At 36.4% G+C, this 23,204-nt stretch overlaps 1 protein-coding gene across 1 annotated transcript in view; it reads left to right on the forward strand.

Moving 5' to 3' along the window:
- LOC124803125 (ninein-like protein) overlaps positions 1-18,350 on the forward strand; it is a 158,070-nt gene extending 139,720 nt beyond the window's left edge. The window contains exons 18-21 of the mRNA XM_047264301.1: positions 1,769-1,912; positions 10,665-10,824; positions 11,165-11,265; positions 13,289-18,350. Of these exons, the coding sequence (XP_047120257.1) occupies positions 1,769-1,912; positions 10,665-10,824; positions 11,165-11,265; positions 13,289-13,426 (543 nt within the window). The 3' untranslated portion in view covers positions 13,427-18,350. The remainder of the gene's footprint in view (positions 1-1,768; positions 1,913-10,664; positions 10,825-11,164; positions 11,266-13,288) is intronic.
- The last annotated feature ends 4,854 nt before the right edge of the window (positions 18,351-23,204 follow it).

The raw sequence follows: 23,204 nt of genomic DNA on the forward strand, positions 1-23,204 counted from the left end.
GCCACAAATTTTACAGACAGATACACTGATAGACTGAATCGATTTGACTACCTGCCTAATACCATGTTGGTCCATCCAGAATTTTGCATGGTGTGGATTTGACAAGTCCGTGGTAGGCTCTCAGAGGTACACGGCACTAGGTGTCTACATGCAGGTCATGCTACTGAATTATGGGCTGCTGATTTGTGTACACGGAACTGGAGTCCAATAGCATCCCAGATGTGTTCCATCATGTACAGATCAGGTGAATTTGGTGGCCAAGACATCAATGGGAGTTCACTATCATGCTCTTCAAACCACTTTAGCATGATACTGGCTTTGTGACGCAGGCACTTATCCTGCTGGAAGATACTGTCAGCTTTGCGGAAGGCATCCATCATAAAGGGATGAAGATGGTCTGCAATAATAACCACACAGTCCACAGCTGTCATGGTGCCTTCGATTACTACCAGCTGGCCCCATGAAAGTCAGTGTGAATGTCCTCTGTAGCGTGATACTGACCCCCACTGGCCTCCATGCCTGGTACTCGTAGCCTAGATGATGATGTATCCGAGCATGACCATCGACCTGGTGTAACAAGAAATATGATTCATCTGACCAGGAAACATGTTTCCATTGATCCATGATTCAATCTTGATGATTCTATGCACACCACAATAGTATTTGATGAGTCATTGAGTCAGGCATGAGAACATGTAGGGATCGTCTGCTGTGGGCCTCCATGCTCAAAAATGTACATTAAATGTAGTTCTATGAAACAGTTGTGTCTGGAGTCAGTATTGTACTCTGTCATTGTATCTGCCTATTCTGCTTTACAGAGCAGGCAAGCCTCGTACATACCACCTTCCATGATGAGGCTTTGACGTTCAACCCCTTGTCAGCATCTCGTGGTTTACCTTCCTTCAGCAACTTCCCATAGATTCTCACAACAGCAACCCATGAACTGCTAACCAGCATTGGCCATTTCTGAGATTCTTGTCCCCAGGTGCCAGGTCATAACAATCTGCCCTTTGCCAAAGTCACTTACATCAATGTATTTCCCCATTTGTGACCCATATCATCACTAGAACGATTTTCCATTTGTCTCTGCTTCACTGATTGCTATCCTTGCCACATCACATTCCACCAATCCCACTAGGTGGCATTAAGTCTCAGAGTGGGCAGTGATTATAACGTTTTGGCTCATTGTGTGTTTACACCTGGAAAATAACAACTCAGATGTTATAGCACTTTTTCTCTACTTCAGTAAAAGTTGCCTACTTCCCAAACACTACAGGTACCATACAACCTGATGCCTACTTCCAGTTAAACAAAAAACTGGAAAAGAAAATCTGAAAAGACACCTACCATCAGTTAACTGAAATAAGAACATTTGGAGCAGGACTGACAGAAATAAGTGAAAAAAAAGACATATCATTACTTTTTTCCAAATCTGGTATTTCCATAAATGTGAAGTGTGATGTACCTTCCTCCATCTGCTGTTGGTACATAGGAATTACATTTTCTATGACACTTTGTATTAATTTCATTTTTTTTCTTTTTAGTTTAATGCATCCTGATTTTTTTTACTTGTGTTGTTAGACTGTATTTTTGTTCTATATTTAGTTCTAACATTTAAACTGTTGAAGACCAAGTAAAAATTACACAATGACCAGTGCAAAAACTGGTGAATTGTATGTATTATATATTTTGTTTCACCATTGTGAGTTACAATTCAATATCAGGAGTCAAAATATTATTCGCTTCAACAAAATTATGTTGTGTACAGATCCCAACTATAAATGGTTGTGCAACACCAGAAACCGGTTCATCTTCTGCAGAATCAACCACTCGTCATACACAGAAATTAAAAGGTGCAGTCGAGTGTGATCATCAGTATTCCCAACAGCACAGAGATACTTCATCCAGTGAGGTTAGTGTTCTGTGAATTGCTTAATTAATTTATAAACAGTAGTTATGATGTGACTATCTGCCTCTACATCCTTAGCTGTCAACAATATCTTAAGAACGATCTGTTCCATATAAGAATATTTTTAATTTCTTGTAACTCATCAGTTTCTTTCTGCATATCTTCTGCTATTTTTTAGCTTGGTCTTCTACAGCACTTTGAATTTACTCTTTAAATTATTTTTTTTTTTTTTTTTTTTTTTTCCAGATATGTTTGTTATCTCGACAACGTGAAGCATTTACCTTCTCCCTAGGCTTTAGAGTTATTTCAGTATTCACTGTTGTGCCAGATCACCATGCTCAGAGTATTGGATATGTACATTATAAAAACTTCCTGGAAGATTGGAAGTGTGTACCGAACTGGGACACTAACCTGGGACCTTTGCCTTTTGTGGGCAAGTGCTCGACTGACTGTGCTTCGCAAGCAAGACTCACCACCCATCCTTACAGTTCTGCTTCCGCCAGCAACTCGTGTGCTACCTTCCAAACTTCTCAAAAGTTCTCCTGTGAAACTTCTGTAGTTTGGAAAGTGGAGATGAGATAGTGGCAGAAGCAAAGCTGGTCACAAGTTGTGCTTGAATAGCTCAGTCATTCAAGCATTTCCCTGCCAAAGGCAGAGGTCCCTGGTTCGATTCCCAGTCCAGCACACAGTTTTAATCTGCCAGGAAGTTTCATATCAGCACAACCTCTGCTACAGAGTGAAAAATTTACTCTGGGCACTACTGTTTACTGATTGTTGATTCTTTGTAGTTTCTTGTACATTTTTTCTATTCTTTTTCCTAGTTTTCTTCATCATTGTGTAATAGGAACATTCTAATTTCTTATTGTCACAAATAACTTTTGAAGTCACCTATCCCTTAACAGCCTCTTGTCTCCAGTTATCTCTGTTATGTTCTTTATGCACATTGGCTCTGTCAGTACATGGTACATACTCCAGCTAGGACCTTTGTGCAGTTTCTTTTCATTATAACCATCTACAACATTTTTATTTTATTTGTGGAACTGTCACTATTTCAACTTTCCTTTATGCATTATATTAAACAGTTCCCTCAGCAGTGTAATGATATACTGTTCTCTCATTTTTTTGCCTTTTCCCTGTTTGTTGTAATGCATCAAAACTATGTAACCATTGTATGGTTTTTCTCATGTGCAGTACAACAGTCTCAGTCTCCACTGTACCTTTCAAAATTGTCCTTTTTACCAGTAATATATATAATAGAGGGAAACATTCCACGTGGAAAAAATACCTTGGGTTGCAAAAGCTTGAAATTTGTGTGTGTGTTTGTGTTTTTTATTGTGCCTATCAACATACCAGCACTTTCTCGTTTGGTAAGTTACAGCATCTTTGTTTTTTACATATATTTTTCCAACGTGGAATGTCACTTTCTCGTTTGGTAACATTCCACGTTGGAAAAATATATGTAAAAAACAAAGATGCTGTAACTTACCAAACGAGAAAGTGCTGGTATGTTGATAGACACAATAAAATAAAAAACACACAAACACACACACAAATATTCAAGCTATTGCAACCCATGGTTGCTTCATCAGAAAAGAGGGAAGGAGAGGGAAAGACGAAAGGATGTGGGTTTTAAGGGAGAGGGTAAGGAGTCATTCCAATTCCGGGAGTGGAAAGACTTACCTTAGGGGGGAAAAAAGGACAGGTATACACTCGCGCACACACACACACACACACACACACACACACACACACACACACACACACACACACACATCCATCCGCACATATACACAGCCACAGACATAATATTTCTAAATCTATTTTTGCTGTTGTTCTGTAAGTGTACCTTTTCTGTGTCACTGTGTGTTCATTTCTTTTTCATGCTTAGTTTATTACGCCATTTTTTTGAAGCTTGACCTTTTTCCAATCTACTTGTGCTGTCTGTTTATTTTGTGTTTAGTTCTAGAATTTACTTATTGCAGACTGTAGATAATAGGTTTTCACTTATGGGTCTTGTTGCTAATGCATATTCTCTTCTTCTGTCAGTTTATTTTTCCAATCTCCCAGTCTATCAAATCTTTTCCATTACAAATTGTGTACGCGTACTGAATCAACAGGAAGTACTTCTAGCAGTTACATAGTTTTTAGAATGGGAATGTGGTAATTCACCTCAAAATTTTCCCAGATAAAAAAGGAAAAGAAGAGAGTGCAATCTGCAAACTATGTTTAAAAATTTCTTGCAGTTAATAAGCTCACCAGATAAAACATTACTACCCTGATGTTTTAATAATGGAAGCTGCCAGTGGTCTCAAATGAGGTGGTTTAGGGCAACTGGCATGGTGTACTGGCTAGTGTTCAGGGTGTAAGTAAATGTGACATAGTACAGTGCCTGTCTCATTCAATGTCTGTAACATGAAATTTAAAGCTGATATGATACAGGGGCAGAAGGGGGTACCAAAGGTCACCCTCTGAAGAAAGTAGCAGGAATTACGTGTGTATCATCACGTACAGAGCCAGACATTTTAATTGAAGCGAAAAGAAGATCACAATAGACCGAGACAGAGTTTGAAGGAATTCACACTGCATGGACAGTTGGAGTAGAGCTGAACACAAGAGCCCATTTCTCACTCCTATCAGCAAGTTTTCTTTTCACACTGTAGAAAGAAATGCTAATAGTGTCCCATAAATGATTTGAAACTTTTTTTCTCATCAGTCAAATTATGTATCTGCCCGTTTAGGGTTGGCATGAGATATTATTTTGATCATGGACTATAGGAATTTTTCCAAGAGATACGTCTACACAGGGTGTTTAGGGAGTCACTCTTTGTGACAGTTTCACAGTAGAGTTTCCCAATAATCCAGGAAATATTTATCTTAGTATAATGCTAGTCATGGACCACAAGAGTTACCAATCAGATTATTAATTTCAATTGATAATGATCATCACCATGCTTAAAATTGTACATACAGAGGGAGAGCTTGACAGACAAATATATCCAAACTACATAAATGCAGAATCAGAAATCAATTTAAGCAACATGGAAACGTTCCCGTACCTGAGCAGATGCAGTATACTAAACATATTGTGTCATTACATATATCAATGGTACAGTTTATTGTTTTTTACTAAGTGTAAAAGAATTTTCCAGTGGGGGCTAGTGCAACTAGATATAAAAGCACAAGTAATTGTGCTTAATATCATATATAAAAATAAAATGTAATGAGGGAGGGACCTTTATTTAAAGTAAGTGTAACTAAGTTGCAATATTACACAGTACTGTCGCACTGTGCAATTGGTAATCAAAACAAAAAAACTGAAGCTCACTAATAAATACAGTAGAGCAGAACATGAATGCACATGCTGCATCCACTTAACAATTGCAATCACCCAAATGGCTCACAGTTTCACGCAAATAAATGGAAAACAATTGTCACCGGACATAAACAACACTGTTGTCACACATATGATCCATTAATAAAAGCTACAGATATAACTCTAAAACTGTAGATTATGGCTCCAAAAAATATCTGGTATGAGCGTACAAAATGTGCCCAACTAAAGATCAGTCAAAAGTTCAGTAGTATGTACTCTGTAAATCAGAACAGCTGTATAAATGGATCTAAAACACACTCCAGTAATATGTAAAGATGATTAACCCCTAGTAAAATATAAAAATATACAAACTGTGGCAACTCAATGCTTACATAAAATGTATAGACCACCAAGTTGCAAAAAGAGAAAATAAGAATATATTGAACTAGCATACATAGACAGTAGTCATGTTATAACCGTAAAAGGTGCATACGTTGTGAGAGTTAAAATTAAATAAGAAATCTGTAGTAAAAAAAAGGTCACTGTAATAGTTTACTCTATATATGCCTCAAGACCACTAGTTGGGGGAGAATTATCATGTAGTTATATGTCATATATATAGTATGGCATTCCATACAGTACATGTTATTACATATATATTCACAATTTGTTGTGAGACTATACGATGAAGAGCCATTGGGACACTTCTGACCTATCATTTGCTGACTGCAATGAAATTCCTCTCTGTTCTTCTTTCTTAATTTTGTTACAAGCACACATCATATCTTTTTCATTGTACCTGTTAGCTACTCCTATTTTTTTAAGGTATTCAGTTTGTCATGTATTTTCTCAATTGAACAGAGAAGGATTTTGTCACAGTTAGCTAATGAAAGTAAAAATATTGCTAGTGTAGAGCTGCATCTGTCTCATTTCGTGGTAAAGCATCACAACAAATTGATAAGTGCTTCAGAAGGTCCAACATCAGCTGTGGATTCTAAGTAAATAATATTCTATGATGGAGAAGTAAACATAATATAGGAAAGAAAAGCAAGTTTTCAAGGTTGGGAGTGTATAGAATTGATTGTGGTCATGTGACCATTACTATGTAGGCCAGACCATCAGGTCTTTTGATGTGAAATTTAGAGGGCATTTGTGACCACGTAATGTGTCCACAATTCACTTACATTTATCTGAGGGTGGACGTAAGTTAGATGCCATAGAGTATAGTATGAACAGTCTCCACAGTCTACTGAGGGTGCACCAAGTTGGTGCACCCTCAGTCTCCTGGAGGCATTGGAGATGTGCAAACGTAAGAAAAATCAGCCTGATAAAGTGCTTAATGAGCAGATTGATATTGCGCCTAGTGTATATTTCAGCTTTGATAATTTTCTTGTAGATTTTTATGTTTTGCCACCTCCTTTCTCTCTATCTAGCTAGTTCCTACATTTTATTAGTTGGTAATAACACACACTTCAGGAAATGTTGCACAGCATTGCTTGTAAATGTAAGTAAACCAGAATGGTTAGCAGACATGGGGCATATGAAGAGTAAATTGCTAATGTCACTTTTGTCGACTGTAGCTTTCTTATTTACTTTTAAGGAGACTGCACCATAGTTCAGGCCGAAAAAAATCGAGTTTCGGTTTTCATCATATTTTAAGGTTTTATTTAAGTACTCTGAAACGGATTTCGCTGAAAATGTTTTTGAGCATTTAAGGAGCATTTTCCTACCACGTGTGTTTATGTGCCACACCCACTTTTCTGCTTATATTTTAGATCTTTATAACCCCTACATTGCACGTTAGGGACCCTTTTTTTTTTTACTCCCGAGTGTGTTGGCTATCCTTGGAATGCAACGGTCGGTATTCTTTTGTTTCTGCTGTTTGTAAACAACACGCTTTCAAACACACGGTTAGTTTTGTTCTAGTGTGATTGGAAACTTGCAGGTATACTATGGCCAGGCAATTAGGAGAAATAATGAAAATCTGGAGGCAATGAAGAGAGATGTTTGGGCCATATTCTTCCATAAATCCTCTACTGATGATAAGCCATGTCATGGATTGTGTCCATCAGGAGAAAATTCGTAGTGCAAATACAATAGGGCTCAGGCAACTGGAGAATCTTATTCTCTCCAGCGTTCTCTTCCTGCTGCTGTTATTACAGTAATTAAACCTATTTTCAGAGACTTGGATCATCCTGACCTTCTAAGGAAATGTCTGCATGGGCAGACACAGAACCCAAATTAATGTTTCAACAGCATAATTTGGAGCTGCCTTCCTAAAACTGTATTTGTAGGCATGCATACAATGAAACTAGGAGTTCATGATACTGTTATTACATTCAATTGTGGTAATATTGGAAAGTGTTGAGTACTGAAAAAGCTGGGAATTAATCCTGTGAAAATATGGTCACTGGGCTGCAACATTGCAATAAAATGAGGATAGCCGATGCAGACAGGTCTGCATCTGAAATTGCCAAAAAAGTAAGACAAACATCCAGGAAGGTGAAAAAGAAACTGGAAGACCTGCCAGAGGCCAAAGAAGGGCCATCATATGCAGCAGGACAGTTTTAATTAACTGTAAGTAACAAATTTCAAAAGTTTTTTCTTTAAAGTCAGTTTCCTGCAAACTAAAATTTTCAGTACATATGCCCCTTATCAGAAACTATCATAGATAAATGAATGAAATTTTCAGAGACTCTGCATAACATAAAAAGCCACCTCTGGGACTACATTCATTAATATTCCCCCATTAGGATGTTCACCAAAAAAATGTTTTCTGCTGAAAAAACTTAATATTTTTTGTTAATAAGTTTAAAAAAGTGTTCCTTAAACTTTCAATAAAATAGATAAAGTAGATTTTAGCACAGTTGACTCTATTAGCATCATGTAACGTACAGTAAAAATATTAAAGGTCCTGCATCAAATAGTTTTTTCAGAAATGGGTCAAATACTTGTCTCAATTAACATGGGTTAGTAGGCAGGGTGTGGTCCCCTTAACGCCCCATCCGAAGGACGCATCAGCGTCAACAGTGTCACATGCCCTCACTCCAGTGGACACTGGAGTGGTTCAGAATTTAATGCAGGACATTGCCACAAAGATTGGTGATCAGGAACTTTATGCCACCATCCCTCCTTTCCTTTTGTTGGAAAGGTAAAGGGAAAACTGCCAAAGGCATGTGACGGACCCGGACACTCACTCATCCAAGTACAGGTCATGCCCGATGTTGCTTGACTTCAAAGATTTGGCGGGAACCGGTGTATCCCATTCGGAAAGACCACTGATTTGATGCACATATTTTATATATATATATATATATATATGTGTGTGTATATTATTGGTGATAAGTACAATAAGCGGAAGAATGAAAAAGAAAATTAAAGATGTGTTAGATGGCGAGCAATTAGATACCAGAATAGGTAAAAGCACCAGAGGCAGTTTTGATGTTGCTCTTGATAATAGAATCATTCCGAAAAATTAACATTGAAACTTTCTGGCAGATTAAAACTGTGTGCCCGACCGAGACTCGAACTCGGGACCTTTGCCTTTCGCGGGCAAGTGCTCTACCAACTGAGCTACCGAAGCACGACTCACGCCCGGCACTCACAGCTTTACTTCTGCCAGTACCTCGTCTCCTACCTTCCAAACTTTACAGAAGCTCTCCTGCGAAACTTGCAGAACTAGCACTCCTGAAAGAAAGAATATTGCAGAGACATGGCTTAGCCACAGCCTGGGGGATGTTTCCAGAATGAGATTTTCGCTCTGCAGCAGAGTGTGCGCTGATATGAAACTTCCTGGCAGATTAAAACTGTGTGCCCGACCGAGACTCGAACTCGGTCGGGCACACAGTTTTAATCTGCCAGGAAGTTTCATATCAGCGCACACTCCACTGCAGAGTGAAAATCTCATTCTGGAAAATTAACATTGTTCCGTAACGTTTGTATACCTAACATATGTACAGTGCAAGGTGTTCAAAAATATGAGAAAAGTAGGGGTAAGCTACGGGGAAAGATGGTAGTAGACAACATGAACAAAAATCTAGAGCGAACAATAGGAATGAAACACCAGGAACAAAAGATCAGGATAGAAAGATCTAAGGCAGGGGTGGAGCCTTTCTCCATTATTGTTCAATCCGTTCAGCAAAAGAAAATAAAAGAAAGATTCAGAAATGGAATTAAAATTCAGGGTGGAAATATGTCAATGGTAAGATTACCTGATGACATTTCTGCCCTCAGTGATAATGATGAAGAAATATAGGACCTTTGAATGAATGATGAAAGACTGTAGATCGAGAGTAAACTGAAGAAAGACGAAAGTAAAGAGGAGTAGCAGAAATGAGATTAGCGTAAAATTTAAAATCAAAATTGGGGGCAACTAAATAGACAAAGTGAAGGAATTCAGCCACCTTGAAAGCTAGAAACAGCGCATGACTGACGAAACAAAGATGATATAAAAAGCAAGATGGTAAAGGGAAAGAAGGAATTCCTCACTAAAATAAGTTTTCTAATATCGACAATTCGCTTTAATTTCAGGAGGAAATTCCTAAGAATGTCTGAAAAACAGCATGTATGGAAATGAGTCATGAACCTTGGGAAAGTTAGAAAAGAAGACAATCACAATGTTTGAGATGTAACATTACAGAAGGATATTAAAAATCAAATTTACATAAGAAATCAGATGATTCTCTTCAGAATGGGCATGGAAAAGTGTATGTGGAAAACAGTGACTGGAAGGAGGAGACGGATGTTAGGACAGGTATTATGACTTTAGAGGGAGATGTAGAGGCCAAAAAACAGTTGTGGGAGACGGAGACTGGAATATATTAATAAATAATTGTGAATTTTGAGTGTAAGTGCTACTCTGAGATGCCCTTCTATCAATAATTTCTCTTTATTTTTTCTTCCATTTTGCTTTTAACAATTTCAACACTTCTTTTAATCTCCCCTCTCTTCCTCTCCCTCTTTCCATCTCCCCTCCATCCCTCCGTCTCCATTTCCCTCTCCCTTCCCCTTCCACCTCCTTCATCTCCACTCTCCCTCTCCCATTTCCTCCCTCCCTCTTCCCTCTCCCCCTATCTCCCTCCCTCTCCATCCCACGGCAACAGAAATACAGGTTTGTGTTTCGATCGTGCACACAGCTTTTAACTTGTCACAAACGTAATCTGCAGCATGGATTTCACTAAAGAGTAAAAATATGTCATCTCTACAACTGCTGTAAAATTGAATAGATGTATGGAGCTGTAACAGTAACAGTGTCTTGATGAAGGAGTTAAAATAAAATATGACACAGTCACATAGATGTGACAATTATATGGTTTTTTTATTCTAAAATGTTATGTATTTGTTTATTGAAGAATTGTTCAGTAAAAATGAGCTGTCAGATATTTCAGGAAATTTTGTTTGCAGAATTAATTCAGTGAATAAACTGATGTTTTGATGTAGCAGGTACATCAGACAGGAGGCAAGAGGAGCAATTGGAGGTCTCAGCCGGATGCATGTATGCTTCAAGCATTGAGTGAACGTCTGCGTCAGCAAGAGCATTACTGCCATGAGTTGCAACAGAAAATACGGCAGTATCAGCAACATGCAGATCTCATGCTTCAGCGTAAGTACTTTTTTAATAGTTAAAATCCTAAGTCAGCATGCATTCATTAATGTTGCCCCCCCCCCCTCTCTCTCTCTCTCTCTCTCTCTCTCTCTCTCTCTCTCTCTCTCTCTCTCTCTCTCACACACACACACACACACACACACACACAGAGAGAGAGAGAGAGAGAGAGAGAGAGAGACAGCCTTCTACTTGTCAATATTGACCACAAATATCAGCTTCATCAATTTTATAGGCCTTCCATTTCTAAGATCAATGATCTATGTTTATGTAAAAGTGTCTAACCTGTAGTCCGTTTGTTATCAAAAGTGTGTGTGTGTTCTTTTTTTCCAACTGACAGAAACATGGCAGCAGCATAAGGAAGAGATAGCAGAGCTACAGTCACTTCTTCACTCTACGCAGGAACGGTTGTTGCAGCAGACTTCAGTTTGCAAGGATCAGGTAAATGGAAAATTTGAATTCTATCCTTTATAGCAACATCAAGTAGGCTTTTCAGAATAGAATTTTTCTTACTGTAACATGACGGAAAATGAAGAAGTGAAAATAAAATGAATTTTAAACTCTATAGTTTTTAGATTTGACAAGTTGACTGGCAGTTTTGGCTTGCCAATGTTTTCATTTGTCATCCTACAAGATAATACCCAATTTAAATATGTTATTTCATTTTCTTCTTCTATGATGATGATTACTTACGAAAAAATTGTAGGAGAATGAATAAAATGCAAATGCATATGTGGAGGATATATGGCCTCTAACTGTTGTGTGAAATGCAATTGCTTGAGACTGAACATTGCTTGCACCGGATATTTAACAATAGTTTAAATTATAGTGTTTCTTGAAGGAATGTTGGAGAATTTTCATTTAATGCACAGCTTCATTTTCATGCAGAAAAATTTTGGCGTGGTGGTTTTCTTCGTCATTATAAAGATAACATTACTTTTCAATATATTTACTGCTTTGCAGATTTTATTGCTGATAAAAGTCAGTTTCAGTGGTAATACAAGATGCAAGAAAAATTTCATGTGTACATTACTTCTGTGTCCAAGGTTCTGAGTGTAGTTGCATACTCTGGTGATGATATAATCAGCAAGCTTCTGTCTAACATAAAGCAAAAAATTGGATATCCCTGCCAGTTCAAAAGGCAAAGAGAAACGCACCTCATTACCCACTCTTTTGGGAAATGTCTGAATATCTAGATTTAGGATTTAAAATTTCTGTTACGCACATGGAAGATAGCAGTGTTTGTTATAAAGTTGCATAACATGTAATAATCCTTATCTATGTAAAAGTGAATGTTTCTCTTCTATGCACTCCTATACCATTCATCCAATTACAAAGAAACTTTGGTGAGTTGTTGCGTGTGCACAGCTGTGGAGGTTTCTGAGGCTGTAAGAACAACCTTCCTCCCAAGGGGGTGGGGGAGAAAAGGGGCTGACATAGCATGTGTGGCAATTTCAGCAAACTTTTTATATACATGTCTCATTATTTGTACAAACCTATTGTAGGGGGATGGGTGTGCGGGTGAGAAGCTGTGATATGTAAAAATATATGTGTGTGTGGGACAGGGGTCGTAAATACAATAACATATCTGCCTCTCTCTGTAATGACTGAAGCGTTTCCACCAAACTTGGTACAAATATCATTGGAGAATTACTGTGACAGTAAGAACCTCATAGCATCCCTATAGATGAGTATTGAGATGAATTGTAAGAGCATAACTCAAGGAGCAATTTCTACCAAATTTGGTGTATACTTGACTTATTATTTGCATACAAATTCTGTTTGAATAAGATAACTGTACTACCTGTAGGGATGGTAGGGGAGATATGTAAAAGAGTTTGGACATGACCTGTTGGTATTATTTTACTGCATTTAGTTGACTTGGAATACTTTAAAAGTGTGAAATGCAATTTTTCTCTTATTTGAGTTTTTCAAAGTGTCAACCAACTGAAGAGACTGGCCACTGCAGCAAGCCAACAATTTTGTCAGCATATATAGGCAAAGCCATGGGGAAAATGCTAATGTACTATAAATAGGATTCAGTATTTATGGATGTAAACATATTTTCTTTGAAGAATACAATAGTAAAATCTATTAAATATTAGTCTGTGAATAGCAGATAAACAGCAGCTATATAGTAAAACTGAGGGGACAGCAGTGAAAAAGTAGTGGCTTTCTTACTAATTTACTTGGTTAAATTTAGAAGGCATAAGTGTGAATAGTAATAAAATAGTGATAATTTATTGTTAATACAGCACACAGATTAAGTTTCTACGATGTCTTTCTTTGATGGTACATGTGGAATGTGATGAATGAATGGGTAAATGAGTAGGTATTAACTAATTCTTGAGTGTATGTTTGGCCAAACTGACAATGGCCGTGAGCAATTTAATTCCGTGATTATTTATTTTCAAACAGTGACAAATTATAGTGTGCTTTTTCTTTTTTCTCTCTCCCCTTACAGACTGGGCGGCTGGCATCGGCTGACCTTCTTGTCAAGGATTTATATGTAGAAAATGCATATCTTCATCAGAGCGTCCAGCGACTAGAACAACGGTGCCATTCACTAGCACAGATGACTACTGACTCAAGCTCTGTGTAGTTACTTGTTTTTCTGTTGTGAATTGGTACTGCCTTCTCACATTCAGTTTTTCACATGCTCCCTGTCTTGCACAGTGTAGATCCAAGAGCTGTTTGAATGTACTGTAGAGTATTAGTTAAGAAGGAAAGACTTCTAGTGCATTAGAGGACAAATAAGAAGCCAATTGAACTGTGCATTTTGATTCAAGTAACTAAAAAACTGATTCAGCACATTGTATGAATTATCATTAGACAGTTTTTCTTCTTGCAAGAACATTTGATTAGTGTGTTCTAGCTGCCAAACAATGCAAACATTGCAAATTTTCAACACACCGTATTCTCTGTTTTTCCACATAATTGTATTGTCACTTATGTATGATGCAGTGTATTTTAGATAAGTAATTCAGTATCTTAGTAGCTAATGAACTGCTTGTGTACTTGAGGAAATTTGAATCATAAGATTGCTTATAGACCTATATTAGCTACTAAGCTCCTCACACACTGCTACGCAATTCATAAATAATGTTGCAATACTTGCCATACTTTGGTTACTGTTGTATTTTAAAATGTAATTTGTGTAATTCATTGTGTCCAAACTATCGGTATGACTTCCATGTCATGGATTTTATGTACACTTCAAAACTATTTGCTCCCACAAGAGCGAATAATTGTAAATCTGTTTAAAACTTTAGTGGAAAGACTATTTTCGGCATATTGTTGTACTGTTTCCACTTAAAATATTCCCTAAGCATATCACAGTTTTTGTAGAATAGTGTGGAATTTGTGCAGATTGTTCTCCAAATAGGAACTATTTGGTATATACATTATTGGGGACTACCATCCCTCATATCCCTTTGCATATTATCCGTGTTTAGCATTATAAGCACAATATTTGCTCATGGGTAAGTGCTTTATTGCTCATTATATATGCAAATAAGTGTGATAAGCTTTAATAGTATGTTAGTGTTAATTTTTGTAGACACAGTTTATCACAAGAGTAAATATTCAGTTGGTAATTATAGGTAATAAAAGTTGTTATTCATTTACTAATTACTGATAGGCATCAGTCTTCTTCTGACTATGAAGATTATTTGAGTTTCAGGAGCATTATCATATATTGATTTCTCAACAGTATGCCTTGAGGATTTAGATGCAGTTTTTATTTATGGATAACTTAGGATGGATGTAGAAAAGTTTCAGTACAAGGTTATCTATTAAAATAAAATTGTCAGTACCTTAATGATATTCATAATTAATTTTATAAATGTAGAGAAGATAGAGGGCTGTAGCAATTATGCCTTTACACATTCGGTCATTGTCAAGTTTTGACCATATGTAGACCTTTTAATACAGTGCATGATTCGTTGTCAGATAAAAGTGAGAAATTTGACTGCAACAGATGAGTTTCAGAAATCTCTTTCAGAAATATCTGTGGCACATATGAATTAATAATAACAACAATGACAAAGAATTCAGTACATTTCACACAAAGAAATGAAATTTCATAATGACAATATAATGAGATGCAGCCACAAAATGAAGGAATCCTTCGATGTATGAGACAGTGGTCTTATATTTGGTAAGATGATTGTTAAAATCTTTGCCCAGCCATCAGCTTTAGGCTTATTGCCATTTCACTAAATAGCCTTAGATGAATGCCAGGATGACTCCATGAAAAGGGAATGGCAGGTTTCATTTCGTACTCCCTCCGAAATCTGAGCTTATGTGCTCCATCTTTTATGAGACAGGATGTTACAACCTAATCTTCCTTCCTTCAGTCCCTCCTAAAGTATGTGTACTACAACACAACTTTGATGATAGGTAGTAATATGACTGTGTCATTGATATTATAGTGCATTGTCTCATGAAGTGTTGCTCAGAAGCTATCCTTCCAGTCGGCTAACAGGTTTATAAATGCCTCCATCTTATTAATATGCAGGTCCCAAGAGGCTAGTAGGTTGTTTTCATCGCCACTTAGCCATCAGTCTTGTGCAGTTTATCCTAACTTTTTTTGTGTTCTGTGGATTTTACCCCATCTCAGATCTTTCACATTTTGAAGACTACAATGTGTCTCTAGTTGTCTCTCTTACCTGTTACAATTTTTCATTCTTCAATGGATCATTTTTTTGTATTATATATATAAACTATGGAGAATACTATTTATTGATACTACTATTTCTGATCTTCTAACATTTGCATACAACATTGTTCGTCTTGATTTTCAGAATGACTAACATAGTCTTCAGTTAATGAAATGTTTAGATAGTTGTTAAGAACATGTTTACTTTACTCATTGAGGGCAAGGGGGAAAAAACAAAAATGAAAAGTAGAGAATGATCTTTGAACATATTAATCCCCAGTCTTCATGCCAGTAGGAATAAAACTAATTGAATAATTATAATTCATTAACTAACTAATTTTAAGAATTAGAGTACCATAAAAGTTAACTGATTGCTTCTGTAATATAATTGTTAGCAACCTTTCTTACTGATCTTCAAAGCTTCTAAAAGTTCACACATGATGCAAAACATACAAACATTATTTCAACATCAGTTACCACAGATCATAACAGTTCATAATACCTTCTTCTTCTTCTTCTTCATTTTAAAAAGCAATCTGCATTTGGAACAAAAACTTCTCTATAATCAGAAGATAGATATTCTTTCAGAAAGTGGTAGCTTCACCATAATGTCACTGGCTGCTTTTTTTTATGTCAACTGTTTACCTATTTGTGATCTGGCAGCTTCTCCACTTTCAAATTTTGTTGTACATTGTCCCAATGCTAAAGTTTCTGAAGTATTCTTCTGTCACACATTGATTGCTTTATCATCATTTTATTTTGCATTCAATGTTAATTTCTGTTCTGTAGTTGCCTGGTGCAGTTTTAATTGTATTTATGCTCTTCATATCTCTTTGTTCCATCCCATTGGGTGCAATAATGTATTATGCTTGTATGTATACTACATTCTTGATTTTCAAGTTTAAGTAGCATGGGGAGTGTAATTTTCAATTTTTATTGCTTCCAAACTGTAACTTGTTTCAGGGTAATCTATATATAAATGACACTTGTGGTGACTGTTTAATTAATCTTATTGGAATAAATAGGTCACTTGTCTGTGTAACAGTGAATCAAGGTTAATTTACATAGGATTAGTGAAATCATAAAGTTTTCATATTTTCTTTTTTTTGGGACTGCTTTGTGCTGGGGAGAATTTTGATTCTAAGCAGAAACACCACACACCCACAACTCTGTTTCTTTTATCTGAGTCTTTACACTAAGTACTATTTGTAAACCATTATTTATTTTAGAACATTTGTCTTGTCTGATGAATGACTGTATATTAGTGTTTAAAGATTGAAGATCATCTGGCCCCTCTTGGCTTATCACCATACCACTTTCATAAATGTTTATTTTCAATAGAATTAAGCAGACAATCAGTAATCACACCAATGTCATAACTTCCACATAATGTTCAGCAAATTATTTTTTCCATTAAAGTATAATGTTATAAACACATATTGCAACTGATAATTAACCATTGCATGAAAGAGTTCTATGTAAAACTCAAGTAGGGAGATATTTTGTAATGTGAAAAGGTGATATATCATGAGTCACTGTAATGACATATTTCTGTTTCCCTTTCCTGTTTGTCTTTTTACACCTCTTGTAGTGCAGGTATAATCTAACACATTAGCAATTACTTATTATTTGGATGCTTTGACTTTGTTGTTGTAGATTATGATTTTTAGGGAGCAAATATTTTTCATAATAGTCTAAATAGAAGGAATCAAAGCTCTCTCAATAGTATATAGCCTGCACCATAGTGTTAGAAGTGTTGTTCAAACTGAGGCAGTCATTTTAGTGACTAGATGCTGTTTTTTGCCAAGCTTCATTGTAGTACTTTTAAGAAATGGAAAATATGTACCAAATGTTGTGACCTAAGATTCTGTTGTAATTTTCTGTTTTAAATTAATACTATTGTTGTACAGCATATTTTTCTGTAGATAAAGAAAAGACATCAAGTATTTATTTGTACTGTTTATGTGGGCTAAGAGCATTTTGTGCTGTTGGTCTCTATTCCTATGCATATTGCTATACCAAAATATATATAATTTTCTATCTTGTTTTTTGATTCATGTAATAATCCTTTTTATACTGAAAGCTTATTGCTGTCTTTTACAGAAGGGTACAAATTACATATAAGAATATTAGTGTAGTTTACATATATCTTTTATTACGCAATAAGATGTTTGAATATTATTGTACAGTAATTAAAATCTTTATAAAATGTTGATAGGTTAATATATCCATGAATACACTATCATTTGTGTACAGATAATATAGTGTATTGATAAAAGACATATTTTTTGAAGTAGTGAATACTAGTCAGATGTGTCACTGTCAAACTGGCAAACTTGAACGTCCATTGTGTGCAATTATTTGCATGTTTTTATAAAATTTTTCTAAAATCATTATTCTCACCAATGAATGTGCTTGCACATTGTTAATGGCAACTCTGAGTTTTTAGTTTCAAATAACACACACAATCTGTCAGATTTGATACGAAGTTACAATACTGTTGTTGTTTTCAAGACAGTATTTGTGTCACTGTTATTGTATTAGTATAGTGTGTTACACTTAAACTCTTGTTGAGAGCTGTGTTGTATATGCTGTGTTTTGGTGCTTGAAATTTTGAGAATTTTGAAATATTAGTACAGAACTTATGCATATTTTCAAAGAGCTTTTTATGGATGTCTGTTCATTTATCCTTTTTCCAGATTTGTAAAAATGATGAAAAAGAAATTTATATAAATGGTTTCAATGTTACCATGACACAAGATTTTTGTGCCTTGCTGTTTTTTACAGTATTTGTGTACAGTTTAAGCAAAACTGCTGTTTATGTCTCTTTGTGTTTTAAACATAAATAAAGAAACTTGGTTGTTAACTTTCAGTTATATTTATGTATAAAAAGTTAATGTAATACTTCATCCTTGTCCGAAGTATCAAGTTGTGTAATAATAGAGTTCATAGTAGAATGATGAGTAGTACTGAATAAATGTAAGCAAACAAGGAGTGATAAAATGTTGGACTGCTCATAGGGTGGATCAGTTCCAGCTCCTGTTGTATCCATCCTAAGTTAGAGGTTCCCAAACTCAAATTATGAAAAAGAGAAAGTAAAACCACAGTAATAATGAGATAATTTAGTTATCATTTGCCACAATACTTATGTTACATATTTTGTAACACATACATCTCATACAATCAAGACACTCCAGTTTGATGAAGCAGAAAGTTCACTTGACAAATTCATTCCAGTACTTGTAAGCCTATTGATGGTATTTATAAGATTGTGAAACAAGTTTTTATCAAAATGTAAAAAAAAAAAGGAATGACAGAGAATTCTTAAATGTGCTCATAATTATGCAGATCAAACGTGCACTTCATTTGTGATTTAAAGATGGTAAAGCACTGTATTTTGACTGGAGTTATTTTTTTCCTTCTTGTTCTTCTGTTATCTGCCTGCTCCCAGTAATGTATGAGCAGTGAGCAGTCTATCCAATGAATATATATTCTATACACTAATACATGTCTGAAAGAACAGATACCATCGGTGACCATGCAGCTCGTTAGAATGAAATTACAATGAAATGAACACCCTTGGCTGCTTACAGGTGTTGACATACGTCAACGGGGACGATGAAAATGTGTGCCCCAACCGGGATCCGAACCCGGGATCTCCTGCTTACATGGCAGACGCTCTATACGTCTGAGCCATCGAGGACACAGAGGATAGCGCGACTGCGGGGATTTATCTCCGGCATGCCTCTCACAAAACCCACATACTCAATGTATTGTCCCGCACTACATTCGTAGTGCCCCCGCCCATTATACTCATTACTCGCGGCGCTTTGCCAATTCCTGTAAGAGTTCAGGCACTGTTCGTGCATTCGCACAGAAGAAGAAGATGGTCAAGTGACCGGTGAGCCTTATATATACTAAGATGTCCAAAAGAACAGATACCATTGGTGACCATGCAGCTCGTTAGAATGAAATTACAATGAAATGAACACCCTTAGCTGCTTACAGGTGTTGACATACGTCAACGGGGACAGATGAAAGGAATGTAGTGCGGGACAATACGTTGAGAATGTGGGTTTCGCGGGAGGCGTGCCAGAGATAAATCCCTGCAGTCGCGCTATCCTCTGAGTCCTCAGTGGCTCAGATGGATAGAGCGTCTGCCATGTAAGCAGGAGATCCTGGGTTCGGATCCCGATCGGAACACACATTTTCATCTGTCCCCGTTGACGTATGTCAACGCCTGTAAGCAGCTAAGGGTGTTCATTTCATTGTAATTTCAATCTATATTCTGTCTCCATACAGCAAGGAGAAATCTAAAAAACCTGTTTCTTTGCAAACTTAATTATTATGAGATGAATATTTTTCATGAATATGACATACAAAAATACAACAAAAGTTATAATTATGAAAGTGTTGCTGGAAATGATACTATATCTGACTTCTTGAACTAAAATTCCTTATTCAGAAAATTAACAGTGGTGTGGACTGAGGACACACAACTCAGAACTTGTGAGTTGTACTTGTGCCTTCTGCACCTAACAGTATTGTAACCAAGTATGAAAATCACACTTAACACCAAGAAGCAATGGCTGATAGAGAGAGACATTATTATGCATTTGTACTTTTTCATCATTGTAAGTTTTCATCTTCTTGAATGGAGGTATGATGCAATGGTGAATAGAATTAATCATACAAATAGAAGAAAATATAAAAAGAAAGAGACATGGACTTAAAGCTCTGTTTCCAAATTTGCCAAAATATGATTAACAAAGTCTGTCTTCTTGCACGAACACAAATTTTGTTTGATTTTGTGCAGACATTAATAATCACATTTGTGGCATAGTCAGTGGTTGTTTGTTTATTTCTTCTGAAATTCTGATATACACAAGATGTGCATAAGAACCCTTGAACATGAAATTTATCGCTGTTGTTTAAATGATGCTCTATCTGCTATACCTTATTTTATATTATGTGTTCCCTGTTAGCGCCTATCCATTATACCCACAGGTACGAGGGGCATTTGAAAATTCCATGCAAAGCCCAAGAGATGGCATCACTGGCGCGTATCAAGGTCATGTTTAGTTGGTAGCATCTTGGGAAAGAACGCACACCAAGTTTCAGCCATATTGGTCTATTTCTCTGTGTTTGGCATTCGTGTGAATCAAGGAAGTCGAGTGATTGTCAAAAAATGGACAAAAAGGAATTTCTTGTGGTGATTAAACATTACTTCATGAAAGGCAGAACGCCTCAGGAGACTAAAGAGATGCTTGATAAACATTACGGTGACTATGCACCTTCGATTAGAATAGTTTATAAGTGTTTTCAAAATTTTCAGAGTGGCCATATGGGCACAAGTGATGCTGGATGCCCTGTGGAGGTTACGACTGCAGAAATCATTGATAAAATCCATGGTATTGTGATGGATTACAGAAAAGTTAAGGTGCATGAGATTGCTAGTGCTGTGAGCATCTCAAATGAATGGGTACATAATATTTTGCATAAACATTTGGACATGAGAAAGCTATCTGCAAGATGGGTTCCGCAATTGCTCAAGCTTGACCAAAAATGGAATCGTGTGAAGTGTTGCAAGGATGGTTTGCAGCTGTTCAGGAAGAATCCACAGGACTTTAAGCGTCATTTCGTCACTGTGGATGAAACATGGATACATTACTATACACCTGAGACCAAACAACAGTCTAAACAATGGGTTACGAAGTGAGAATCTGCACCAAAAAAGGCGAAGACCATTCCTTCAACTGGAAAGGTTTTGGCGACTGTCTTTTGGGACTCGCAAAGGATAATCCTCATTGACCATCTGGAAAAGGGTAAAACTATTACAGGTGAATATTATTCATCGTTATTGGACCATATGAAAACCAAGCTGCAAGAAAAACGCCGGCCATTGGACCATAAAAAAGTCCTTTTCCATCAAGACAATGCACCAGAATGACAATGCACCAGCACACACCTCAGCAGCTGTGGTCGCAAAATTAATGGAAATAGGATTCCAACTCATTTCACATCCCCCCTATTCTCCAGAGTAGGCTCCCTCGAACTGCTATTTGTTCCCCAGTTTGAAGAAATGGCTGGCGGGACAAAGATTTTATTCAAGCAAGGAGGTGATTGCAGCAACTAATAGCTATTTTGCAGACTTGGACAATTACTATTATTCAGAAGGGTCAACAAATTAGAACAGCATTGGACGAAGTGTATAAGTCTAAAAGGAGACTATGTCGAAAAATAAAAAAAGGTTTACCCCAAACAAGTAAGTAGTTTTTATTTTTACACAGACTTTTCAAACGCTCCTTGTATGTACTGATGCAGCATGCCATCTGCAGCAGAGCAATGCTTGAATATCACCTGTTTGGAATTTGGGTCTAAGTCATAGCAACAAAAATTAATTTTAGAAGAAGAAAATTGGTGTACAGCAGGCGACACTAACATGTCAATCTACACAAATATTTTTTAGTGTAATTTAAATATATATTATGTTATGACTTAGACCTAACTTGGAACTCTAATGTTGTTGAGCATTCCTGAGCAGAAAATGGCACGTTGCATTAGTATAGATTTTTGGCTAAATTACATAGGCAGCCACAGGAAATAAAAGGTACAGTACAACAAACTGGAGTATAACGTGAACAAAGGTGATAAAGTTTATGCCCTTCTGTTTATAACACACTTGTGTGTACATTTAAATTTTTAAGAAAAAAATATATCAACACCTATTTATAGTGCCACAGCTGCTGGAATACATGTTTCTTCAACAACGAGGAAATGGTATTCATGCAGGAAGGAGGACTTTATTAGTTATTTTAAAATGAAAGATGTCCAACTAGTACCAGCTTATGGACAATCAACTAAATGCAACAAAAGGCAAAAATTTGGTAGAAAAAATTTTCTGTATCTGAACACAATTTTGTGAATGAAATGTGACTAACAAAATGTCAGATGTGTAAAATGAAGGTGGAGAGGGGAAGAAAGGAAAGGAAGGGGATCACTGCTGTCAGACACCAGGTATTCATATAATGAAATCTCAGGTATGTCTTTAATTGAAAAATATAAAGACTGTCATTGAATTCCCCATACAATCTCTCGAATCTATAGAAGCTGACAGGCAGATGATAATCTGAGTAGAAATCTGTGTCTGGAGGCATACCATTTTCATCCTGTAGGAACCTTTGCAGAAGCTGGGTTATAGAGCAGTAATTTACTGTTATTTTTTAACTAATTTTGTAACAATGTCCATTGCCAATGTAAAATTAAATATTCACTATTTACATATCACAGCATCAGTTCTTCCAAAAATGGTTCCCATCTCCTCCTATTGCTGCTACTAGCATTAGGCATTATTACCATTTCGTTTCTTGGTAGCAAACATTATAACTGTGAGGGTGACAATAAATTAATATTACTCTTTCATCAAGTAAATATGGGAAGACAGGGCATATCACAAGAAATGAAATGATTTTTTGCTCCAGTCATTATATGCTAATTATATCATGATTATACATTTCAGCAGCATCCCTCACTCTTTGTATGTCTTCTTCTTATCCCATGTTAATGATTTACAACATTTTCAGGCATTCATACATGACAACACAATTAAACAGTTTAAACAGCAGTAGTCTGTGAAAGCAGGATTAATTTACATGATAAAAACATGTTGTCAATGGAAGAAAGAGAAATACAAATGGATGAGAAACAAAATTGGCTTCAG

This window comes from Schistocerca piceifrons, chromosome 6 (genome assembly GCF_021461385.2).
Source record: "Schistocerca piceifrons isolate TAMUIC-IGC-003096 chromosome 6, iqSchPice1.1, whole genome shotgun sequence".
NCBI classification, from domain to species: Eukaryota; Metazoa; Arthropoda; class Insecta; order Orthoptera; family Acrididae; genus Schistocerca; species Schistocerca piceifrons.